Raw genomic sequence first — 20,648 nt, 5'->3', positions numbered from 1 at the left:
CCAAGTAGTAATCCAAGCTCTAAGTTCATCTGCCTTACCCGTAATGCTCCTTGCATTAAAACATATGCACTTCAGGCCACCAGACCCGCTGTGTTCAGCAACTTCTCCCCGTCTGCGCTGCCTCAGAGCCACACTGTCCCTATTCCCTAGTTCTCCCTCAATGCTCTCACCTTCTGACCTATTGCTCCCGTGCCCACCCCCCTGCCATACTAGTTTAAACCCTCCCGTGTGACACTAGCAAACCTCGCGGCCAGGATATTTATGCCTCTCCGGTTTAGATGCAACCCGTCCATCTTATACAGGTCACACCTGCCCCGGAAGAGCTCCCAGTGGTCCAGATAACAGAAACCCTCCCTCCTACACCAGCTGTTTAGCCACGTGTTTGTCTGCTCTATCTTCCTATTTCTAGCCTCACTGGCACGTGGCACAGGGAGTAATCCCGAGATTACAACCCTCGAGGTCCTGTCTTTTAACTTTCTGCCTAGCTCCCTGAACTCCTGCTGCAGGACCTCATGCCCCTTCCTGCCTATGTCGTTAGTACCAATATGTACAATGACCTCTGCCTGTTTGCCCTCCCCCTTCAGGATTCCCTCTACCCGTTCGGAGACATCCTGGACCCTGGCACCAGGGAGGCAACATACCATCCTGGAGTCTCTTTCACGTCCACAGAAGCGCCTATCTGTGCCCCTGACTATAGAGTCCCCTATAACTATTACTCTTCTGCGCTTTGACCCTCCCTTCTGAACATCAGAGCCAGCCGTGGTGCCACTGCTCTGGCTGCTGCTGTTTTCCCCTGATAGGCTGTCCCCCCCGACAGTATCCAAAGGGGTATATCTGTTCGAGAGGGGGACAACCACAGGGGATTCCTGCACTGACTGCCTGCCCTTTCTGGTGGTCACCCATTTCTCTGCCTGCACCTTGGGTGTGACCACACTTACATAACTGCGATCTATGACGCTTTCCGCCACCTGCATGCTCCTAAGTGCATCCAATTGCTGCTCCAACCGAACCATGCGGTCTGTGAGGAGCTGCAGTTGGGTGCACTTTCTGCAGATGAAGCCATCCGGGACGCTGGAAGCCTCCCGGACCTGCCACATCTCACAGTCAGAGCACAGCACCCCTCTAACTGACATTGCGTCAATTAATTAAAATTAAAATTTGTCTTTTTTTTTTTATAAATACTTTTTTTAAATTTCAAAGTTACTGTCAACTATCTGTTTCCTAGCACTAGATTTCTAATAGAAATGCGATAGCCAACTATAATATTCTCCGATCTCTGGCTTAGATATCCTCTAAATTATAATTAAGTTATTATGTTTAATTAGTTCCCAAATACTCAAAAAAATTTAGGTTAGAATCCCAACCAGCCACTCAGGTCACAGCTTTTCTGTGATGTCACTTCAGTTTCCCCCCGACGCACACAATTTGAAAAACAGGTATAAAAGTAAAAATCACTTGCTTACCTTCTGAGATGTTCTCAGGTTCTCTCGCTGACAGAGACTGCTCCTCCACCTCCAATCCTTGACCTGCACAATGCTAATAATATAATAATATAATATGGCACTTACCTTACACCAATGGGTCTTATTATTAGGTTAGAGGAGGAGGGTGGGTGGGAGACACTACACGTGTAGTGTCTCGGGTTTCCTCTCCACCAGAATTTATTGGTTGGGGGGGGGGGGGGGGGGGGGGGGGCTTGCCAGAGGTCGAACTTCCGGTTCCCGCCGAAATCCAAAGGGCTGCTCCTGTAAAGGTAAGTGCTTTTAAACTAACTACTCACCTCCCAGAAGGCCCCTGCGCACCGCTGCCGCCGAAATCCAAAGGGCTGCTCCTGTAAAGGTAAGTGCTTTTAAATTCACTACTCACCTCCAAGAAGGCCCCTGCGCACCGCTGCCGCCGAAATCCAAAGGGCTGCTCCTGTAAAGGTAAGTGCTTTTAAACTAACTACTCACCTCCCAGAAGGCCCCTGCGCACCGCTGCCGCCGAAATCCAAAGGGCTGCTCCTGTAAAGGTAAGTGCTTTTAAATTCACTACTCACCTCCCAGAAGGCCCCTGCGCACCGCTGCCGCCGAAATCCAAAGGGCTGCTCCTGTAAAGGTAAGTGCTTTTAAACTAACTACTCACCTCCCAGAAGGCCCCTGCGCACCGCTGCCGCCGAAATCCAAAGGGCTGCTCCTGTAAAGGTAAGTGCTTTTAAACTAACTACTCACCTCCCAGAAGGCCCCTGCGCACCGCTGCCGCCGAAATCCAAAGGGCTGCTCCTGTAAAGGTAAGTGCTTTTAAATTCACTACTCACCTCCCAGAAGGCCCCTGCGCACCGCTGCCGCCGAAATCCAACCCATACATAAAGGACACCACACACATGATCAGCCCCTTCGGCCAGTGGAGACAGTCAGTGAGGAGAGGCACAGGTTTGATTCAATATTACACCCACCACGTGGACGACAGCAGATGGTTAGTCAGTTAGGTAGCTGTAATAGGATTAGCAGTAGTGTCGAATTCATGTTATAAAAGTGTACATAGTGTAAATAAATGAGTTGAAGTTATTTACACGTCTCAACCTTCCTTGACAAATGCAACACAAGGAAGCCGGTTATGTTACAAAGGAAACATAACAAAACAACCAGCATGCAGGGGATAGACGGACACGACACAACGACACAGGACACCAGCACACAGGGGATAGACGGACACGACACAACGACACAGGACACCAGCACACAGGGGACAGACAGACATGAAAGAACACAACACCAACATGGAAGGGACGGATAGACAGGACACCGCACCCCAGGGGTTCCCTGACTACAGGTCCGATGAAGACACTGAGGTTGCGTCACAGCTGTCTCCCCACCCTCTGCCTCCGCAGAGACTCTCACCTCGGTTGGCCATTTTAGTTGTGAGGCTTCTGGGACACTAACTGGTGCGCACCACTCAGCCGCTCCGGTACATCAGGTGGAAGTAGGAGCAGCCGAGGGGCCATACGGTCAGAGGGTAGCCCGGCCCTACCAAACAGCTGCCGCCCAGACGGGTCCCGAGTTTCTGGAATTCCTTCACTCACCTATAGACCCGATGCAGTCAGGGACCCAGATACGTGAGAAGGGGTGACGGCCGGTTTCCAGCACTTGCAGACTAAGGTGGAGGAGTGCATCCACGTCCAGGAGCAGGAAATAGTGCCGGTCATGAGTGCCCCACAGGCCAGCACCGCACGGGTGGCATCCGCGGTGGAGGCAATGGTGGCGACGGTGTCGAGCATGGGTCTGAGTTTGCAAGGCCTAGGGCTATCTGTGCATGCGGCCTCCGCGGCCCAGGACAGGGCTGCCCTCTCACAGGCAGCCATGAGCCAGAGCCAGCTGAATATCACAGAGGCGCTCAACAACCTGGCCCGGTCTCAGCAGGCCATCACTGAGAGCATCAGCGTCATTGCCCGGGTGCTAGCTGGTGTTGTACAGAGCCAGACAGGGATGGCCAAATCCCTGAGCTCCAAGGTGGCAAACGTTCAGACCCTGTTTGATACCATCGCGGGCCTCTAGGACTGGCAGCGCCAGGTGACAGGGGGTGCCCCGGGTGCTAGACCCGCTCGCACCCCTGTCCCATGGAAAGCCCTGGGTGCCACTGGGCACCCCAAGGGAGGAGGAGGTGATGCGGCCCATTCCGGGTCCCCCTGCAGGGCGGTGCCAGAGCTCCGCCTCACCTCAGACTCCCCCCTCCCCCCTACTGTCCCTGGTGCATCTGGTGGGCAGCGGGCAGAGCAGGGCGACATTGGTTCAGCCCGGCCCATCCAGGCTGGGCCGCCACAGGAAACAGCCGCCAAAGGGGACCATAGACACAGGGCAGGGTCATAGGAGTCCGCCTCCAGTTCTGCTGTAGCATCTGGGGGAACACCTAGACATAGTAATAGGGCCCGTAAGGCCAGAAAGGTAGACACTGATGAGTAAGTTGGCATGGATGCAGGGCACAGAATAGTTAACTGGGCTAGGGTACATGTACAGGATGTCCATTATTAAACACCTTTCACACCTATGTCGGCTGCCTCTGTGGGCTGTCCGATGCGTGCGGGGGGTGGGGGGGGACTGGATGCCAGTGTGGGTGAGGGGTGCTGTGATGGAGTGTTGTGCTCCGGTGAGTGTGACATGCAGCCCCGCGCCCCCCACGGTTCCCCCACGCCAATCTGCCCCCAGCCATACGACAGGGCCATGAGGTGCTTGCTGGCCCAGATGGTGGCGTCGGGCATTGGTGGAGACGGACAGCATCTCCTGTTGCTGTCCAACCCCCATGTTCCGTGCATTGGCCCCCTCCCTCGCCAACCCCCTCATCTGGAGAGGAGTGCCCCTCGTCCTGGTCCTCACCCTCCAGCACATTGCCCCTCTGCTGGGCTATGTTGGGCAGGAAGGAGCAGGCCACAACGGTGCGGCCGACCCTCACCGATGGGTACTGGAGGGCCCCTCCAGAGCGGTCCCGGCACCTGAAGCGAATCTTGATCAGCCCAAAACACCTCTCGACCACATCCCTGGTCGCTCTATGGGCATCATTGTAGCGGTGCTCCGGGGCGGTCTGTGGCCTCCGTATAAACGTCATCAGCCACGACCGCAACGGATAACCCCTGTCGCCCAGCAACCAGCCCTGCAACCCGGGGGGGGGGGGGGGGGGGGGGGGGGGGGGGGAGGGAAGGGGGGGGTCTCTCGAACATGCCAGGGCTGAACATTGGGCCAATATAAAAGAGTCATGCACACTGCCAGGGTACTTGGTGCAGATGTGCATGATCGTCATCCCGTGGTCACAGACCACCTGCACGTTCATTGAGTACGTACCTTCCTTTTCATGCACCTGGCCCTTTCAGCCGATGTGGGCCGCATGGCGATGTGCACTCCATCGATCGCCCCTGGACCATGGGTATCCGTGCAACAGCGGCGAACCCCGCTGCGCAGGCATCCTGATGGGCGCAGTCCTCAGGGAACTGTATGTTTCGGTCCGCGATAACATACAAGGTGCCAGTGACGGCCGGATACACCTGTGCACCGATGGCTGTGAGGTGCCAGACACGTCACCACTCGGAGACTGGAACGACCCCGTCGCGAAGACGTTGAGGCCGACCGTCACCTTGACGGCCACTGGGAGGGCATGTCCACCCCCAGTCCCACGTGGTGCCAGGTGTGTCATAAGGTGGCATATGTGGGCCACAGTCTCCCGGCTCATCCGGAGTCTCCTCCTGCAACACCCAGTGCGGGAAGTCCTCAAAAGACATGCGGCGCCGGTAAACACGAGGCCTCATTGGACGCCTGTGTGGCCGTGGCACACCCTCCTCCTCAGTATCCTAATGCTGTGGCCCCCCCACGTCGTGGTGCTCCTACTGCACCTCTCAGGCGTTTGGCCCTGCGGCCTGGGTGGCTTGCACGTGCCGCACTGCAGCCCACTCCTCTGCAGCAGCCTACACCACCTCCCTGACACGTCCCTGCTCCAGCTCCCACTGGGCCTCATGCAGGGCAGCGGTCAACAATGCTGGAAGGTGGCTAAACATTGTACAATCTGCAGGGGGTGGGTGTAGACAGGGTTTCATCATTGGCATACCCCCCTCCACAACCAGGTGCCATGGGCTACATGGCCGGACCTGGTTGCCAGCACGCACCCCATCCCTGCCCCCTCGGTGCCCTGACACCTGTCGGCCATTATTCTGTCAGGGCCACCGTCTGGTGGCACAGCCCTCACCGGGGGCTGCCATGTGTGCTACCCTGGACCTACCCGCTGGTGGGTGCCGGCAGCTAGGGAGGGGGGCATAGGAGGTCTGGCACACGTGATGACAGCCAGAACACTTGAGCCGCGGCAGCTAACGGGTTGGGTGGACATCCACGTGTCCGCCGTCATGGCGTCTGGGCCGTGGGATCCGCCCGCAGCCTTTGTCACCCCCACCGCATCTTCGCCAACCCCGCCCCCCCCCCCCCCCCCCGGCAGCTTTTGTGTGGAACCATCCCACCCCCCCCCCCCACCCCCCACCCCCTCCCCACCTCCCTGGGGACCTCCCCCACACCGCCCACAGCCACGGTCGTGCCGCTCCCCCTCCCAGGGTCCCCAACCCCAATGCTGTCAACTACCACCCACCCCACTCCGCCCTCCCCTCCCCTCCGGGGGCCTCCCCCACACCGCCCACAGCCACAGCCGTGCTGCTCCCCCTCCCGGGGTCCCCACCCAACGCCGTCAACCACCCCATCCCGCAGCGTCAGCCAGCACGACCGGTTGATGCTTTTTTAGACCATATTAGAATGGCGCCGGTGTGACATCCGGTAACGCTGGCCGGACTTCAGCCCATCCGGCCCGGAGGATCGCTGGCCCACCGGAGAATCGCCGCTCTTGCCGCGATTCTCCATGCGGCGGGGCGCCATGTGCGCGCGCTCGTTTTTTTCCGCATCGGCATGGCGGGATTCGCGCGGCCCCCCCGGGGATTCTCCGACCCGGCGCGGGCTCGGAGCTTTGCTGGCCTTGTCAGCGATGCCCACACACCAGAGTTTATTTTTAAAATAAAATTGTTCAGTGCAACCCCAGCACGCCATGTGTGCCATTTTCATAGTGTGTCTGTGTTCCAGTTTCAAGAGTTTGGACACCTCATTATAATATTTTACACAGCCCTCCATTCCCCTCCTTCCAAATCCATGCGTTGCGACCACTCCCAGTCTCCTCTCCCTTCCACTTTACAGTCCAACACCCCAACATTCTGCTCTGCAATCTTTCTCAGCCCCACCTCCCTCGTCTGATATATCCCGGTTGCCGGGGGCAGCCCCCAATATTTCCAGCCTCTGGCCTTCTACCTCTCGTTTCCCTGCCTGGCCTCAGAAGATTCAGGCTCTCGTGGTGAGCATGCATTGGTAATGGTCGGGGTCATGCCCGTGCATGCTCACCTGCTCCACTGGAAGATAGTCTGGTTTCAGGAGGCTTAAGATGTCAATAGCAACCTGCCATGAGAGGCTGGTGCTCAGACAGGTCGGGAAAACGGATTCTCTGCCTGCAGATCTTATATTCGGGGGTCCCACTTGTTTTCACTCGATCTCGGTGTTTGTCCGTTTTGAAGGGGCATATGGCTAAGAAGAAGGCTGTTGCTGGTTTTGCTTCTGCTCTGGCCCCTCGTCAGAGGTTTGAAGTGGAGCTGTATGAACTGTTTCCGTGCTGCGATGTGGGCTGGCAGCAAAGAAGTGCAGCTGAAGGCCAGTTAAGTGCTAGATGGGTGAGGGTTGAATGCTAATTCCCTTTGTGAGGTCTGTGTAGTTGCTTTCCAATGATGCACATCTGCTGGTATGATTTACTTGATGCCTATGATATTCCTGCTGCCAATAAAATGACCGTCTCTTTTAATGGAATCTGCAGATTCTCTATGAGCTGTATTTGTGCTGGATTCCCTGTCTACCACCCTTTTTCGCAGACTCAATTCTGGTTGGGAACTGGCAATGTATTTTGAAACACGGACAATCCCAGTAGATTCAATGGGTTTCACAATTTCTGACTTGTGAAAATACAAAACTCACACAGTTCACTGATCCTGCAATCATAATATGGGAATCAAACACTTATTTCTCATTTTTTAAAAATTATACTGTAGCAAAATGAACTTCGTTACTATGACTCAGTCAGAAATGATTATCAGCTTTTATTACACAATAACTGTCTGCAATACATTCAGTTGTGATAAGTTAGTAAGGCACTGCATCGCATGAAATAGACCTGAAAGCAAATCCCATTTTAGATTGGGTGTGCCCAACATAACATTTCCAAAATCCTTCACAAAAATGTTGGCCTGGCTATTGCTGACCTACCTCAAGAAGGCACTCACACAGCAGCCCCAGTAGAATCATTTCCATATTTAAGTATTACTGCGTGCCTGTAGTGGAATGCTAGCTATAGATTCAAGTATTCCATTAAACTTAAGTGCTCTATCTAAATTGTTGGTTGCACAGGAAACTTTGCAGAAAATTGTTGCCCTACAGAGAAAACCAAATGAGATTTACAGACAACTTAGAAATCAAACAAACCAAACCTCTCAGTGTGAAATTTTGATCAAGTGAGGAAAGTATCTAAAGTTGGCCAACTTTTGAAAAAAACAATGGGCAGGAGTCTCCGGTTCCCCAGCAGCGTGTTTCTTGTCGGCGCGCCATTCGCTGGAGGTGGAATCCTTTCTTCCCACCGCTTGTGAGATTTCCACTGTACCCACCCCACACCGCCAGAAACCCCGCAGACGGGGGGTGCGCCGCCAAGAGGGCAGCACGGTAGCATTGTGGATAGCACAATTGCTTCACAGCTCCAGGGTCCCAGGTTCGATTCCGGCTTGGGTCACTGTCTGTGCGGAGTCTGCACATCCTCCCCGTGTGTGCGTGGGTTTCCTCCGGGTGCTCCGGTTTCCTCCCACAGTCCAAAGATGTGCAGGTTAGGTGGATTGGCCATGCTAAATTGCCCTTAGTGTCCAAAATTGCCCTTAGTATTGGGTGGGGTTACTGGGTTATGGGGATAGGGTGGAGGTGTTGACCTTGGGTAGCGTGCTCTTTCCAAAAGCCGGTGCAGACTCGATAGGCCGAATGGCCTCCTTCTGCACTGTAAATTCTATGATTAATCGCAACGCCCAGAGAATTAAGGCCGATATTCTGTTTATTCCCTGTAAGGTATGAGTCAGGTTTGTAATGAGAAAGAACCTACCACTCAAAGGGTCTGGTACAGTGCATTGTCGTTTTTTAATTGGAGAAGGGAATGGCGTATTTTGTACTGGTGCTCCCATTCTTTTTCTTGGCTGCTTCATTGGCTCAACCAGTTGGACTTTCCTCTGCTTTGCCTTAACCTCAAGCTGCTGTAGACGCTTTTGTGACCGAGAGATAAAATCTGGTTTATACATCTCCAGTGCCTCCTGGTGACAAACAAAATAGGAAAAATATAAGTTTTCAGCAATAATTCACACATGGTGGTATCATACACTGCTGAATCTATCACGGTTTTCCTTCAACAATGTTTTTCTGCATATATTAAGAAACAAATGGGTGGACCAGTCAAAAGACTTCTAACATGCACATAATGGGCGGATAGAAGTTTGTATGATTTCATTCAGACTATCACTGATATTGAAATTAAAGTTATCCTCCATTATAAAGAAACTCAAATTAAATGGCGACTACAGGTTTTTCATAGAATTTACAGTGCAGAAGGAGGCCATTTGGCCCATCGAGTCTGCACCGGCTCTTGGAAAGATCACCCTACTTAAGCCCACGCATCCACCCTATCCCCGTAACCCAGTAACCCCACTTAACCTTCTTGGATGCTAAGGGCAATTTATCATGGCCAATCCAACTAACCTGCACATCTTTGGACCGTGGGAGGAAACCGGAGGACCCGGAGGAAACCCACGCAGACATGGGGAAAACGTGCAGACTCTGCACAGACAGAGACCCATGCTAGGAATCGATTCTGGAGCTGCAAAGCAACTGTGCTAACTACTGTGCTACTGTGCCGCCCTTATTTCATTTGATTACTCAATTCTGTGTTCTTTTCTTACATTGCTTTTTGTGAAGTTTCATATAAATATTGCCAACACATTTTGGCTAGTTGGAACGTCTCTTTCTTATTATAAATTACGTTTATTACATTAATAGCATTCCTCACCATTTACCCACCCATTTTGTAAGCTATTTTCTCTCCTTGTAGTTTTGTTGCAATGCCATTCAGTAACATTTGGTGTCTCTCCCAGATCACTCAAAAAAATATTTTTTCAGGATTTGGGCAAGGCCATATTTGGAGAACAATAGGAATTAAGCAAATACAGCATCGAGGAAGATAGTATAAATGTAGTGGGACCTGAATGAACCAATTGGTATTTTACCAGATTTGTTGAATATAATGCCAAAATCCATCATGGTGTATTATTAATTCACAGCCACTGGATTGCTAATTCAATCTATAGTCACTTGACAATCCAACTGTTCTGGGTATTATAAACTGACTCTGTGCAGAATTATTCAAAAAATGTTCCATCTTTCTGCTTGACTACACAGTACACCACTAGTCCATGGGGTGAATTTCTGTGGGGATACCCACTTAACTAGTAATACAATTTGTAACAACAATACCTACTTAGAAAGTGTCAGGAAACAGGTAGTTTTAAGAAACCATTATTTGTATCTGTGGGTATTAGAAATAAGGCATAGCTTTAAGTAAGTTTAAATTTGTGGTTTTGTATTTGAAAGGGTGAATAATTACAGTTTTGTTTAGATGCTTGTATAGTAATGATAGTTTATGATTTGAAAACAAACAGGTTTTAAAGAAAGACCAGGCTGCTGCTCAGCAATCAGCGGACAGCTAGACTTGAAATAACTTTTGAGTTGAGTTTTAAGCTGGACCCAGAAGAAGCTGGACAGGAAAGAGAGCTGCAGGGAGAAGATTTCCCAAAAGAACAAAAGGAATTCCAGAAACCAGGGAGTTGGGACAAAAGAATGTCTCAGGAAGACAGTTAAGTTCAAGGGACAAAGAACAAGAAGTTGAACAAGATCGTGTTGGGCGAAGTTAAAGTAAAAAGCAGAGAAAATACTCTGAGTTAAAAAGTCAACTGCAAGAACCTGATTTAAAGTTAGAAGCCGGACATCTGAGGTAAATCAAAAGTTTGGTGACATTTTAATACAACCTAGAGCACTAGTGCTCTGTTGACAAGGCTGGACACCTGAGAGATGGTGTGGAAGCTTGAATTCATTGGTAATCCAAGGCAGAGGAACACTGGAAGGAGAGCTCAAAATCGTGGAAGTGGATCCTTGATGAAGGCATTTGAGAGAAAGCGTTGTTTGAGAGGAGAACCTAAGGCAGCTTTTTTTGAGCGTGAAGTTTGGAAACACTTGTTTGGAAGTCAGAGTTCTGGTGAAGCCAGTTGGCTGGCAGCACGGTAAGCATCTGGGAAGTGGTGGGGGGGGGGGGGTGCACTGCCTGGAAATGTAATGGAGACAGGTTCAATTGAGACATTCAAGAGGGCATTAGGTGATGAAATAAATAAGAAACAATGTACAGGGTATGGGGAAAAGACAGGGAATGGCACTAAGCCATGATGCTCATTTGGATGAGCCAACGGAAACAGAATGGGCCAAATGGCCTCCTTCTGCGCAGTAACAATTCTATGATTCTGTCATTGAGCCAGGGTTCCATTATGGAACCTGGCTGTCCAGTAGTAACATCAGCTGAGTAACATCAATTAATCCCGTTTCTCTACTCTTATCCCATAGCCATTGAATTTGTTCCCTTCAATTATGGATTCAATTTGGCTTTGAATTCCACTACCCTTTCAGGCAATGCATTCCAGATCACAGCTCACCAAGTAAAACAATGTTTCCTCACATCACCTCAAGTTTGTGTGCCAATCGGCTAAAATTTGTGTCCTCTGGTAAGCCATCTTTCTGATGCTGGAATCGGTTTATCATGTACTCGATCGAAGCTATCCATAATTTTGAACCCCAAATAATTCTCTTAACCTTCTCTGCTCTAGGGAGAACCCAGCTTTTCTGGTCTCTCCACATAAATGAAGTCCCTCATCCTTGGTTTCATTATGGTAAATATCTTCTTCCCCCAATCCAAGCTTAACCTCCTTCTTAAAGTGTCATGTCTAAAGTTTAGTTGTACACACAGAACTGCTGTATAAGTCTCATTAATGTCTGCTTTTATCCAAGTTAATCATATATTTATGGAATTTCATTTTAGTTCTACAATCTGCAATATTTAGGATATAAAGAAGGGCACATTTCCTCTTAATTGTCTGTACCAGCGCTTAGAAAGCACTATCTCATTTCTATTCTTGTCACCATACATGTTTAATTTTTTTCCTTTTCAAATATTTATCCATGTCCTTTAAGAAGATATTCTTAATTCTTCTTCCAAGAAGGTTTCTAATTGCATGTTTTGTGAGTCCTTACCACACTCCTTGTGAAAAAAATGTAATTTGTTTCTTTTGATTATGATTTTTAATTTATGCCTTCTAATTATCCCAACAAGAGAAAGTAGGAACACAGGAACTCAGCAAAGTATAAAATTGGTCTCGAGGGGGTTATTAGATAATATCATACTCACAAAACCTGTCATACCTTTCCCCAATCCTCTCTCCTATTTGCTAATGTAATCTGGCCCACTGTCCCATTTAAGATCTGAAAGAGTAGTCATCAACCTACATCCACTGCACTTCACAAATCAGTACTCGATGCTTGCAAAGAACTTATTAAAATAGCCAGATACAATATGCCTTTTACAAAGGGAAAATATTGTGGATGTTGGAGCTCTGAAATAAAAATAGGAAATGTTGGGAATGTGCAGCAAGTGAGGCAGGATCTGTGGAGAGAGAAATGGGGTCTCAGATCAATGATCTTTCATCAGATTGTTCCTAGATAGTTGCTTCATTTCCTCCTCTTGAAGTATACCAATGTTACTATCATTCGCTTCTTGTTATTAAACTGAGACAAAGTACTCATTTTGCATCCTTGCCAATCCTTCATTCTCCATAAGATTATCTTTTTCATTTGCATGAGATAAATATCTTGCTATTTTACTTTTTATGCTTTGTCAGTCTTTCTTCATCGGGCACCATTCTCTCAAATGGGAACGAAGTCCCTTAGCGAGCGTGCTTAGCCACGTGTTTCCCGGCGCTCCCAGTGTATAAGGGACCTCAACAGGCAACGCACTGCCAAGACCATACATAGCCCCGTTTTGTACAGGAGCGGAGCTCCCAACTTTTAAATAGCATTCCGATCTTTGAGCCCCAAAACGATCCCAACCTCCCCTCCAGCTCAAACACACTATGGGAGGGTTCTCCCGCAAAAACCCACGCAGGGCACACCCAGCCCGATCACACACACAAAAAAAAGCTAGATTGGCACCTTGGCAGTGCCAACCTGGAACCATGGCAGTTTCAGGGTGTCAGGCTGGCACTGCCAGGGTCCCCAGGTAGTGCCAGGGCACAACCCTGCCCAAAGGGCATGCAGCTGGTGCCCTCTGAGCTCAGGGAGATTTCCACAATTGTCGTTCCGTCTGGTCCCCAATTGTGGGAACTAGTGCTGAACGGCACTTGCCTGAGGTGTCTGAGGAAAAGGGGATAAATCCCAAAGCCTCAGGGACCTCAGGAACCTGCATATTAGAGTGAAGCTCCAATATGCAGATTTTGGCCAAAAGTGATCGATTTACATCACAAAGTCTCGCAAGATCGGGTTGGATCTTGTGAGGGATTGCGACGGGGGTCGATCCCGTGAGTGTGGTCTACCAGCTTTCATCGGCCATGCTTCACCGTGGCAAGCTGTGTGCAGTGCAGCGTGTCTGTTGGATCTCGCCCAATGGTCTTTTTAACCATTTTAATCATCACGACACTGTTAATAGAAATAGAGAACTTCCAGTCGTATGATACCTTAAATGATGATAGGATATCCCAAAACATTCTCACAACAAATGAATTGTCAATGAAATGCAGTTGCTTTCTGGGCAAATGTGGCAGTTGTGAGGCCTTAAACATCTGCCCAAACAGGCAGATGGGCCATCAGTTTAATGCTTTATCCAAAGTCAGCACCTCTGACAATCAGTACTGTATTGAAATGTTGGCCTAGACTGTGTTAAGCAACACTGACGGCAGGAGGAAGGTAAAATCAAATTCTCTTTGTACATTAGAAACAATATTAGAAAGGAATATGCCCAAAAACATTACAGGGCATTCTTCAATTTGCCAGGATTAATTACTTTCAAGATTAACATGGTACAAGTGGTGTGATTTTATTCATACATGAGGAGTAGTCTGGGCAAAATCAAACCAACATAATTGGAAGGAAATTGAATCAGCAAAAAGAACATTATTGATGTTCTTCCCTTTACATCTGGGATATGAGTCATCTGCTTATGGCAATGTGCTCTGCAACATAAGTGGCAACTCCCACAGAATTATTTGCTCTGTTACATTATACCACAATGATTAGAACAATACAATTCAGATAACAACAGAAATTAAAGGGCACGTTCAGAAGGGTTTGTACTGAAATATCATGCAGTAGTGAAACTCTCAGCTAGACTTTTCCTAATGGGAATTATGGTTTCAAATGTAACACTCTCTGCTTTAGCAATTTATTTTTCAAAATAACCTATGAGGCAGCAACAGCTGATTTTCCATGAATCGTAGTATATACATATAGCACAAACATTGAAGCATCATTGAGGCATGTTCTAATCACAGAGAAGCTCTCAGAAAATTACAATAGAAAGGGGAAACAGTATTGGTATTGGTTACAAATTATTTATGAAAATTGTTTAAATCAAATTTTTTTAAAAAATCACTGTAATGAATTGCAGAATGATATGACGGGGAACAGAGAAACATTTTTTTTTTCAATTGCTAGTGATTAACATTGAGCATAACTTTTACTTTCACCATGAGGAAGGGATGGTGATTTACTGGAATGGTCCCAGGGATCAAGGACTTGGATTACATGGGGAAGTTGGGAAAGTTGGGGTTGATCTTGAAGAGGTTACGGGAAAATTTAATAGGCATGAAGGGTTTTCTTAGAGTAAATAATGAGGTACTGTTTCTGATAGAAATAGGGTCAGGAACCAAAGAATACGGGTTTAAGATAATTAACAGAGGAGAATTATTTTTACAAAACAGCTTATGATCTGAAATTCATAGTATTTTATAAGCAGATCCAATAGAAACTCATACTTGAAGGGAAGAAAACTGCAGAGCTTTGTGGAACAAACAGGCGAGTGGGATTAATTGAATAGCTCTTTCAAAGAGATGACAGTCATGATGGGTTTGATAGCCTCCTCCTCTCCTTTATGAGTTTATGATAATAATTATTGATGTCAACTTTGACTCAGTTTCTAATTTCTGAGTCAGAATGTTTTAACTCCACTTGTAAGGATCCTCCTGTTTCATCTTTGTTTGCTCCCTGTTTCTCCTCTTAATTTTGTTATTCTTTTGGCTATTACAATTTTCGTCCATGGACGAGTAATGACTTTAAGGCCAAGCAGTTTGCCTTTAATTTCAAACAGAGGGCTCCAGAAGGATGTGCTGTTTTGGTCTGACATTAGTGATGATCCAGACTGACTGACTTGACTGGTGCCCAATGAACTGACCACAAGGACTGGGTCCTGTTCGGGGACAGGCAATGATTGATGCTGCTGTTTCTGAGACTGAGTTTTTCCTTACTTTCGTTTTTGATTTAGAAGCCTGGAGGAAGCAGTCGGATTCTCATTCTGTCTGTCTCTCTCTCTCTCTGAACAGCTACAAAAATCTCATGTGGAAAACTCTGTTCTTTCCTCAGTGAGGCTGGAGAGCATTCTGGTGAAGCTGGAAATAAAGTAAGATTAAAACTCAGGCTGGAGCTGGGCTGAAGTAAGCCAAAGAGCCTTAAGAATTAAACAGGTTTGAGTCTGTTCCTTTGAGTGAAGGCTGAGGTTAAAAAAAGTTAAAGTGACTCTCCAGAGGGAATCTTATTGTCTGGGAGTGCTGACTGAATGCTACTGTCGGGTGGTCATCAATGACTTTGAGCACTCGTCATCTTGGGAGGACAGCCTGCTACAAATACTTCAACATTGGAAGCAAGGATTTATGTCTTTCTTTTTCATCTTAATACCTATTATTTTATCCTTCACTCTCCCTCGGTGTTTGTCTTGTATGTGTGGGTAATAGGTTAGCTGGCCGTTATTCTGTTAAAATTGCTGTACGTTTCAACTTTATTTCTGTTATAAATAAACAGTTATTATGATCAACTTACAAAACTGGTGACTATATATTATAAGGCAGTCAAGGGCCAAAAATGTTGGGAGTTTTACAAGAATTATTGGCTAATTCACTTGTGTTGGGACTCCAGGGCATGTGGGGCTGGAATCGACAGCACACTAGCTTGGGTGTCACAATACATTCCAGAGGCTTCACTATGAAAGACACTATTTTGTGAATGACACAATAAGCTGAGGCCATATATGCCTTCTAAGTTGGATGTGAAATATCCATGCAGTTTTTGAAGAAGAGCAGGGAGAATCTCTTGACTGCCACCATCAAAATGATCTGGTCATTATATGTGTAACCTTGTGAACAAACTGGTCACTCCATTTTCCTAAATCACAACAGTAACTGGACATAAAAAGTACTTTATTGCCGGAAAGTGTTCTTGTGAAAGGTGCTATATAGTTTTTACTTCTTTCACAGTGGCATGGTGGCACAGTGGTTAGCACTGTTACCTCATAGTGCCAGGGTCTCGGGTTCAATCTGGCCTCGGGTGACTGTTTGTGTGGAGTTTGCACTCTCGCCCTGTGTCTGTGTGGATTTTCCAGTTTCCTCCCACAGTCCCACAGGTTAGGTGGATTGGCCATGCTAAATTGCCCCTTAGTGTCCAAAAGGTTAGGTTGGGTTACTGGGTTATAGGGATAGGGTGGAGGTGTGGGCTTGAATAGGGTGCTCGTTCCAAGGATCAGTGCATACTCGATGGGCTGAATGACCTCCTTCTGCATTGTAACTTCTATGATTTAAATTTACTTTTATTTTCTCCCCTTCCCCCCTTTATATTTTGCTGAGTACTGAGCCATCCTGCAGCTGAAGGGGGATACAATTGAAATTGGTCTTACCCATCTGTCAATTGTGTGTTTGAGCTACATATTAGATGCAGCATAAGCATGTTTCAGGGTGCTAGGTGTACAGATTGACTCTCTTCCTTAGCTAACATTTGTTCACTGCCTCACGCTACTGCACAACCAATGCAATGGTTTGACTAGGCAAGCAAAAAAGAACATAAACACACCATTTGACACTGTGTAGCATTAGAAACACAGTTTATGCATGAAATAGGTATTTAGTGTAACATGTCTGATAGCCAGGTGGTGAAAGATGAAACCCGAGCCAGTCTTTACTATGAATAGAATTATTTACAGTGATACAATCTTCATAGAGACCAATAAATTTGAAGTAAGAATCTGAACTTGCAGTTAATATTTTACTGTAACAAAAGACTAAAAGACTATTGACTAAGCAATGGGCGGAATTCTCCCCCCCACGCCGGGTGGGAGAATCACCCGGGCGCCGCGCGAGTCCCGCCACGCCGTCCCAGCGCCCGCACATGATTCTCCCACCCTCCCAAACCGGCGCGCCGCGAATCATGACTGGCCGCTGGGAGAATCGCCGCTTGCCGTTGGTAATGGACGAGCGGTGATTCTCCGGCCCGGATGTGCGGAGCGGTCTGCGCAACACGACAGGTTCCCGCCGGTGCCATCCACACCTAGTTGCTGCCGGCGGGAACAGCGCGGGAACGCTGGGGGGGCAGCCTGTGGGGGGGCGAGGGGGGTTCCTGCACTGAGGGGGGCACAAAAGGGGTCTGGCGCGCGATCGGTGCCCACCGATCAGCGGGCCGGCCTCTCTGAAGGAGGACCTCCTTTCCTCCGCTGCCCCGCAAGATTGATCTGTCATCTTCTTGTTGGGCAGCCGCGGGGAGGACGGCAACCGCGCATGCGCGGGTGACGTCATTTACGCGTCGCTGGTCGCGTCATTTACGCGCCGCCGCTTTTACGTGGCGCCAAGGCCCGGCCCGCGTAAATGACGTGGTGCCACTCCTCGCCCCCCCCCCCCAGGGATGGGAGAATAGGGGGCTGGGAACGGCCTCCGACGCCAGAGTGAAACACTCCGGTTTTCACTGGGGCGTCGGGACTTAGTCTCCCAATGGGAGAATTATGCCCAATATCTTTGTGAACAACATGTATTTTAAATCACAAAACAGAACATTCCCTTATTTTCTTTTAGCACAACTGAAAACAAACTTTACTTAAAGGACAGTATGAAGTATATCTGTAGACATTTTGGGCAAGACATTTCTGTCTCTCCGCGCCACATTTCTTCCTCACTCCGCCGGCGGGATGCTCCGTCACGCTGGCCGGTAGTGGGCTTTCCCATTGTGGGGCTGCCCCACGCTGTCTGGAAACCCCCGGGCTACCTGCAAAATGGAGCATCCCGCCGGCGGAGAATCCCGCCCTCAATTCTCCCAGAACCAGTCCAACGTGATTCTTAGCTCCCATGAGTTTACTTCAGGGGCGTCATTATCTGACCCCCCGCCGGGTCGGAGAATGGCCGTAGGCCGCCGTGAATCCCGCCCCCACCCCCGCCGAAGTCTCCGGTACCGGAGATTGGGCGGGGGCGGGAATCGGGCCGCGCTGGTTGGCGGGACTCCCGCTGGATTCTCCGGCCCGGATGGGCGGAACTCTCGCCCATAAATTGCCTGTCCTGCCGGCGTAAATCAAACCTGGTATTTACCGGTGGGACCAGGCGGTGGGGCCCACCGATCCGCGGGCGTGCCTGTGCCGTGGGTGCACTCTTTCCCTTCCGTCTCCGCTACGGCCTCCACCACGGCGGAGGCGGAAGAGACTCCCCACTGCGCATGCGCGGGAAACTGACAGCGGCCGCTGACGCTCCCGCGCATGCGCCGGGAAACTGTCAGCGGCCGCTGATGCTCCCGCGCATGCGCCGCATTTCCGCGCCAGCTGGCGGGGCAACAAACGCCATTTCCGCCAGCTGGCGGGGCGGAAATCCCTCCGGCGTCGGCCTAGCCCCTCAATGTTGGGGCTAGGCCGCCAAAGATGCGGAGCATTCCGCACCTTTGGGCCGGCGCGATGCCCGTCTGATTGGCGCCGTGTTTGGCGCCAGTCGGCGGACATCACGCCGTTGGGGGAGAATTTCGCCCCTGTTCTTTTCCTTTTATTGCCTCGGAACTTTTAATCTCAGAACTCTCTTTCACAGTGAAGACTTTTCCTCAGAGATCCTAATTGGTCAAGGCAATCTGAACATGCTGTTCGATAGGGCCCACCAGTCTCTGGGAATTACGGCCTACATATCTAGGATCAGACTGGCACTGAGATGCATATATCACATTACTCAACTGTGTTATGCACAAAACATTTTTTTGGCTTGATGGCAGCATTTTATGGTGAATACCACTCAGATTACAGAGTTATGCTGCATCGTAACAGTGTGAAACATCTAGCTTCACCCGTTGTTCAAACATTTGAGGTTCATTACTCTGGAAAGGCAAGTTGAGGTAGACTGGACACTCCTCAGGGTCGAACATGTCAAGCAGCATTTCTCTTCCTCCATAACAAATGAAATACAGACCGTACCCAAGCAGCCGTGTTGCAAAACCTAAAACACACTGTCCAACATTAAATGTGATTCTGTGATTGGACAATTTGCGATTGGACAATATTTGGTAAATAGGCCACAGTGTGCTAAAAAATGAGCTGACAACCAATTTGAGATTGTCAGTCAGGCTTGAAGTGTGGTACATTTGCCTGTACTGGAAGTTACATTTGATAATATACAGGGCCCTGTTCTTTGCAGACAGGAGGAACATAGCCAGCCATTGTGCCTATTTCAGCTAAACAAACTATGCAAAGCATTTTGCTGATTTATTTCTCAGGGCAATGTCAAGCTGCCAGGTTTAAATTTCAAACAATGCTCGGCAGTTAACTTTCAGACACCATCAACTGGTGCATTCTCCATGGTAAAGCTTCCACCAATCAGAGTCCACTTGTCAACAAATCAATACCTTCTTCTCATACATTATTTCATAGAATTTCATAGTATTTACAGTGCAGAAGGAGGCCATTCAGCCCATCGAGTCAGCACCGGCTCTTTGAAAGGGCACCCTACCCAAGCCCACAGCGCCACTCTATCCCCATAACCCAGTAACCCCATCCAACACTAAGAGCAATTTTGGACACTAAGGGAAATTTAGCATGGCCAATCCACCTAACCTACACATCTTTGGACTGTGGGAGGAAACCGGAGCACCCGGAAGAAACCCACGCACACATGGGGAGAAGGTGCAGACTCCGCACAGACAGTGACCCAAGCCGGGAATCAAACCTGGGACCCTGGAGCTGTGAAGCAATTGTGCTAACCACTATGCTACCGTGCTGCCCATGGTAAGTAAAGTTGTTTCCCCCTGACATTATTGTTCTTGCAATTGTCCTCATGAATGCAAGACAAAAAGCTTCAACAACATTTCTTTTTCAGCAATACCCAAATTTTGTACTACCAAACCTTCATTTTACCTTAAATCAAAGACACAGTCCCGAAACGTAATTGTAACAACAGATGGAAGCATTACATGTATGCATCTTCCGATTCTACTGAATCCCTGTGTATAAATGAACTAAGTAACCACCCAATCAATGCCTTCCACCTGTATGTAGTTAACATTAATTGATACAGTTAACATTTAGTGATAGATTTTGCACATAATAATCAAGGAATTCCAATGGTCCAATTGTAATCAATATTTTTGTCAGATTATAATTAAAAGCTTTATGAGATGGTGACTATTTCATAATGTAAGTACACATTTGCACCGTGTACCTATACTGCCTATGTTGGTCATTTAAAAAAAAAGAAAATTGTACTTTGTCTTGAAGAATGAACAAACTACTTCAAAGAATACTGAGAAATCGGGTTGCTCACACAACACCCCAGAAACTGATTTTCTAATCTAAACCATGTCACCTCCGGGCAGCGTTAAATGGAACCTCAGCACTTCCCCACATGGAAAGGAGAAAATAAATCAGATGAGTCATACTGGGCAGCTTTTCCATGTCTCCTGGAGACCAGTTTTAATGCTGCAATCGTTGCGCATCATGCATGTCCA

The 20,648-nt window shown here is 48.5% G+C and overlaps 1 protein-coding gene across 4 annotated transcripts in view; it reads right to left on the bottom strand.

The window, feature by feature from the left end:
• Positions 1-20,648, bottom strand: part of c16h10orf90 (chromosome 16 C10orf90 homolog) — a 343,392-nt gene that overhangs the window by 70,226 nt on the left and 252,518 nt on the right. For all 4 annotated transcript variants that reach the window (XM_072479205.1, XM_072479208.1, XM_072479209.1 and 1 more), the window contains exon 7: positions 8,674-8,878. In XM_072479205.1, coding sequence (XP_072335306.1) covers positions 8,674-8,878 — 205 coding nt within the window. The remainder of the gene's footprint in view (positions 1-8,673; positions 8,879-20,648) is intronic.

Source organism: Scyliorhinus torazame, chromosome 16, assembly GCF_047496885.1.
Source record: "Scyliorhinus torazame isolate Kashiwa2021f chromosome 16, sScyTor2.1, whole genome shotgun sequence".
NCBI lineage: Eukaryota > Metazoa > Chordata > Chondrichthyes > Carcharhiniformes > Scyliorhinidae > Scyliorhinus > Scyliorhinus torazame.
Note: the sequence above shows the minus strand (reverse complement) of the source record. Positions and strands in the feature narration are given on the sequence as shown.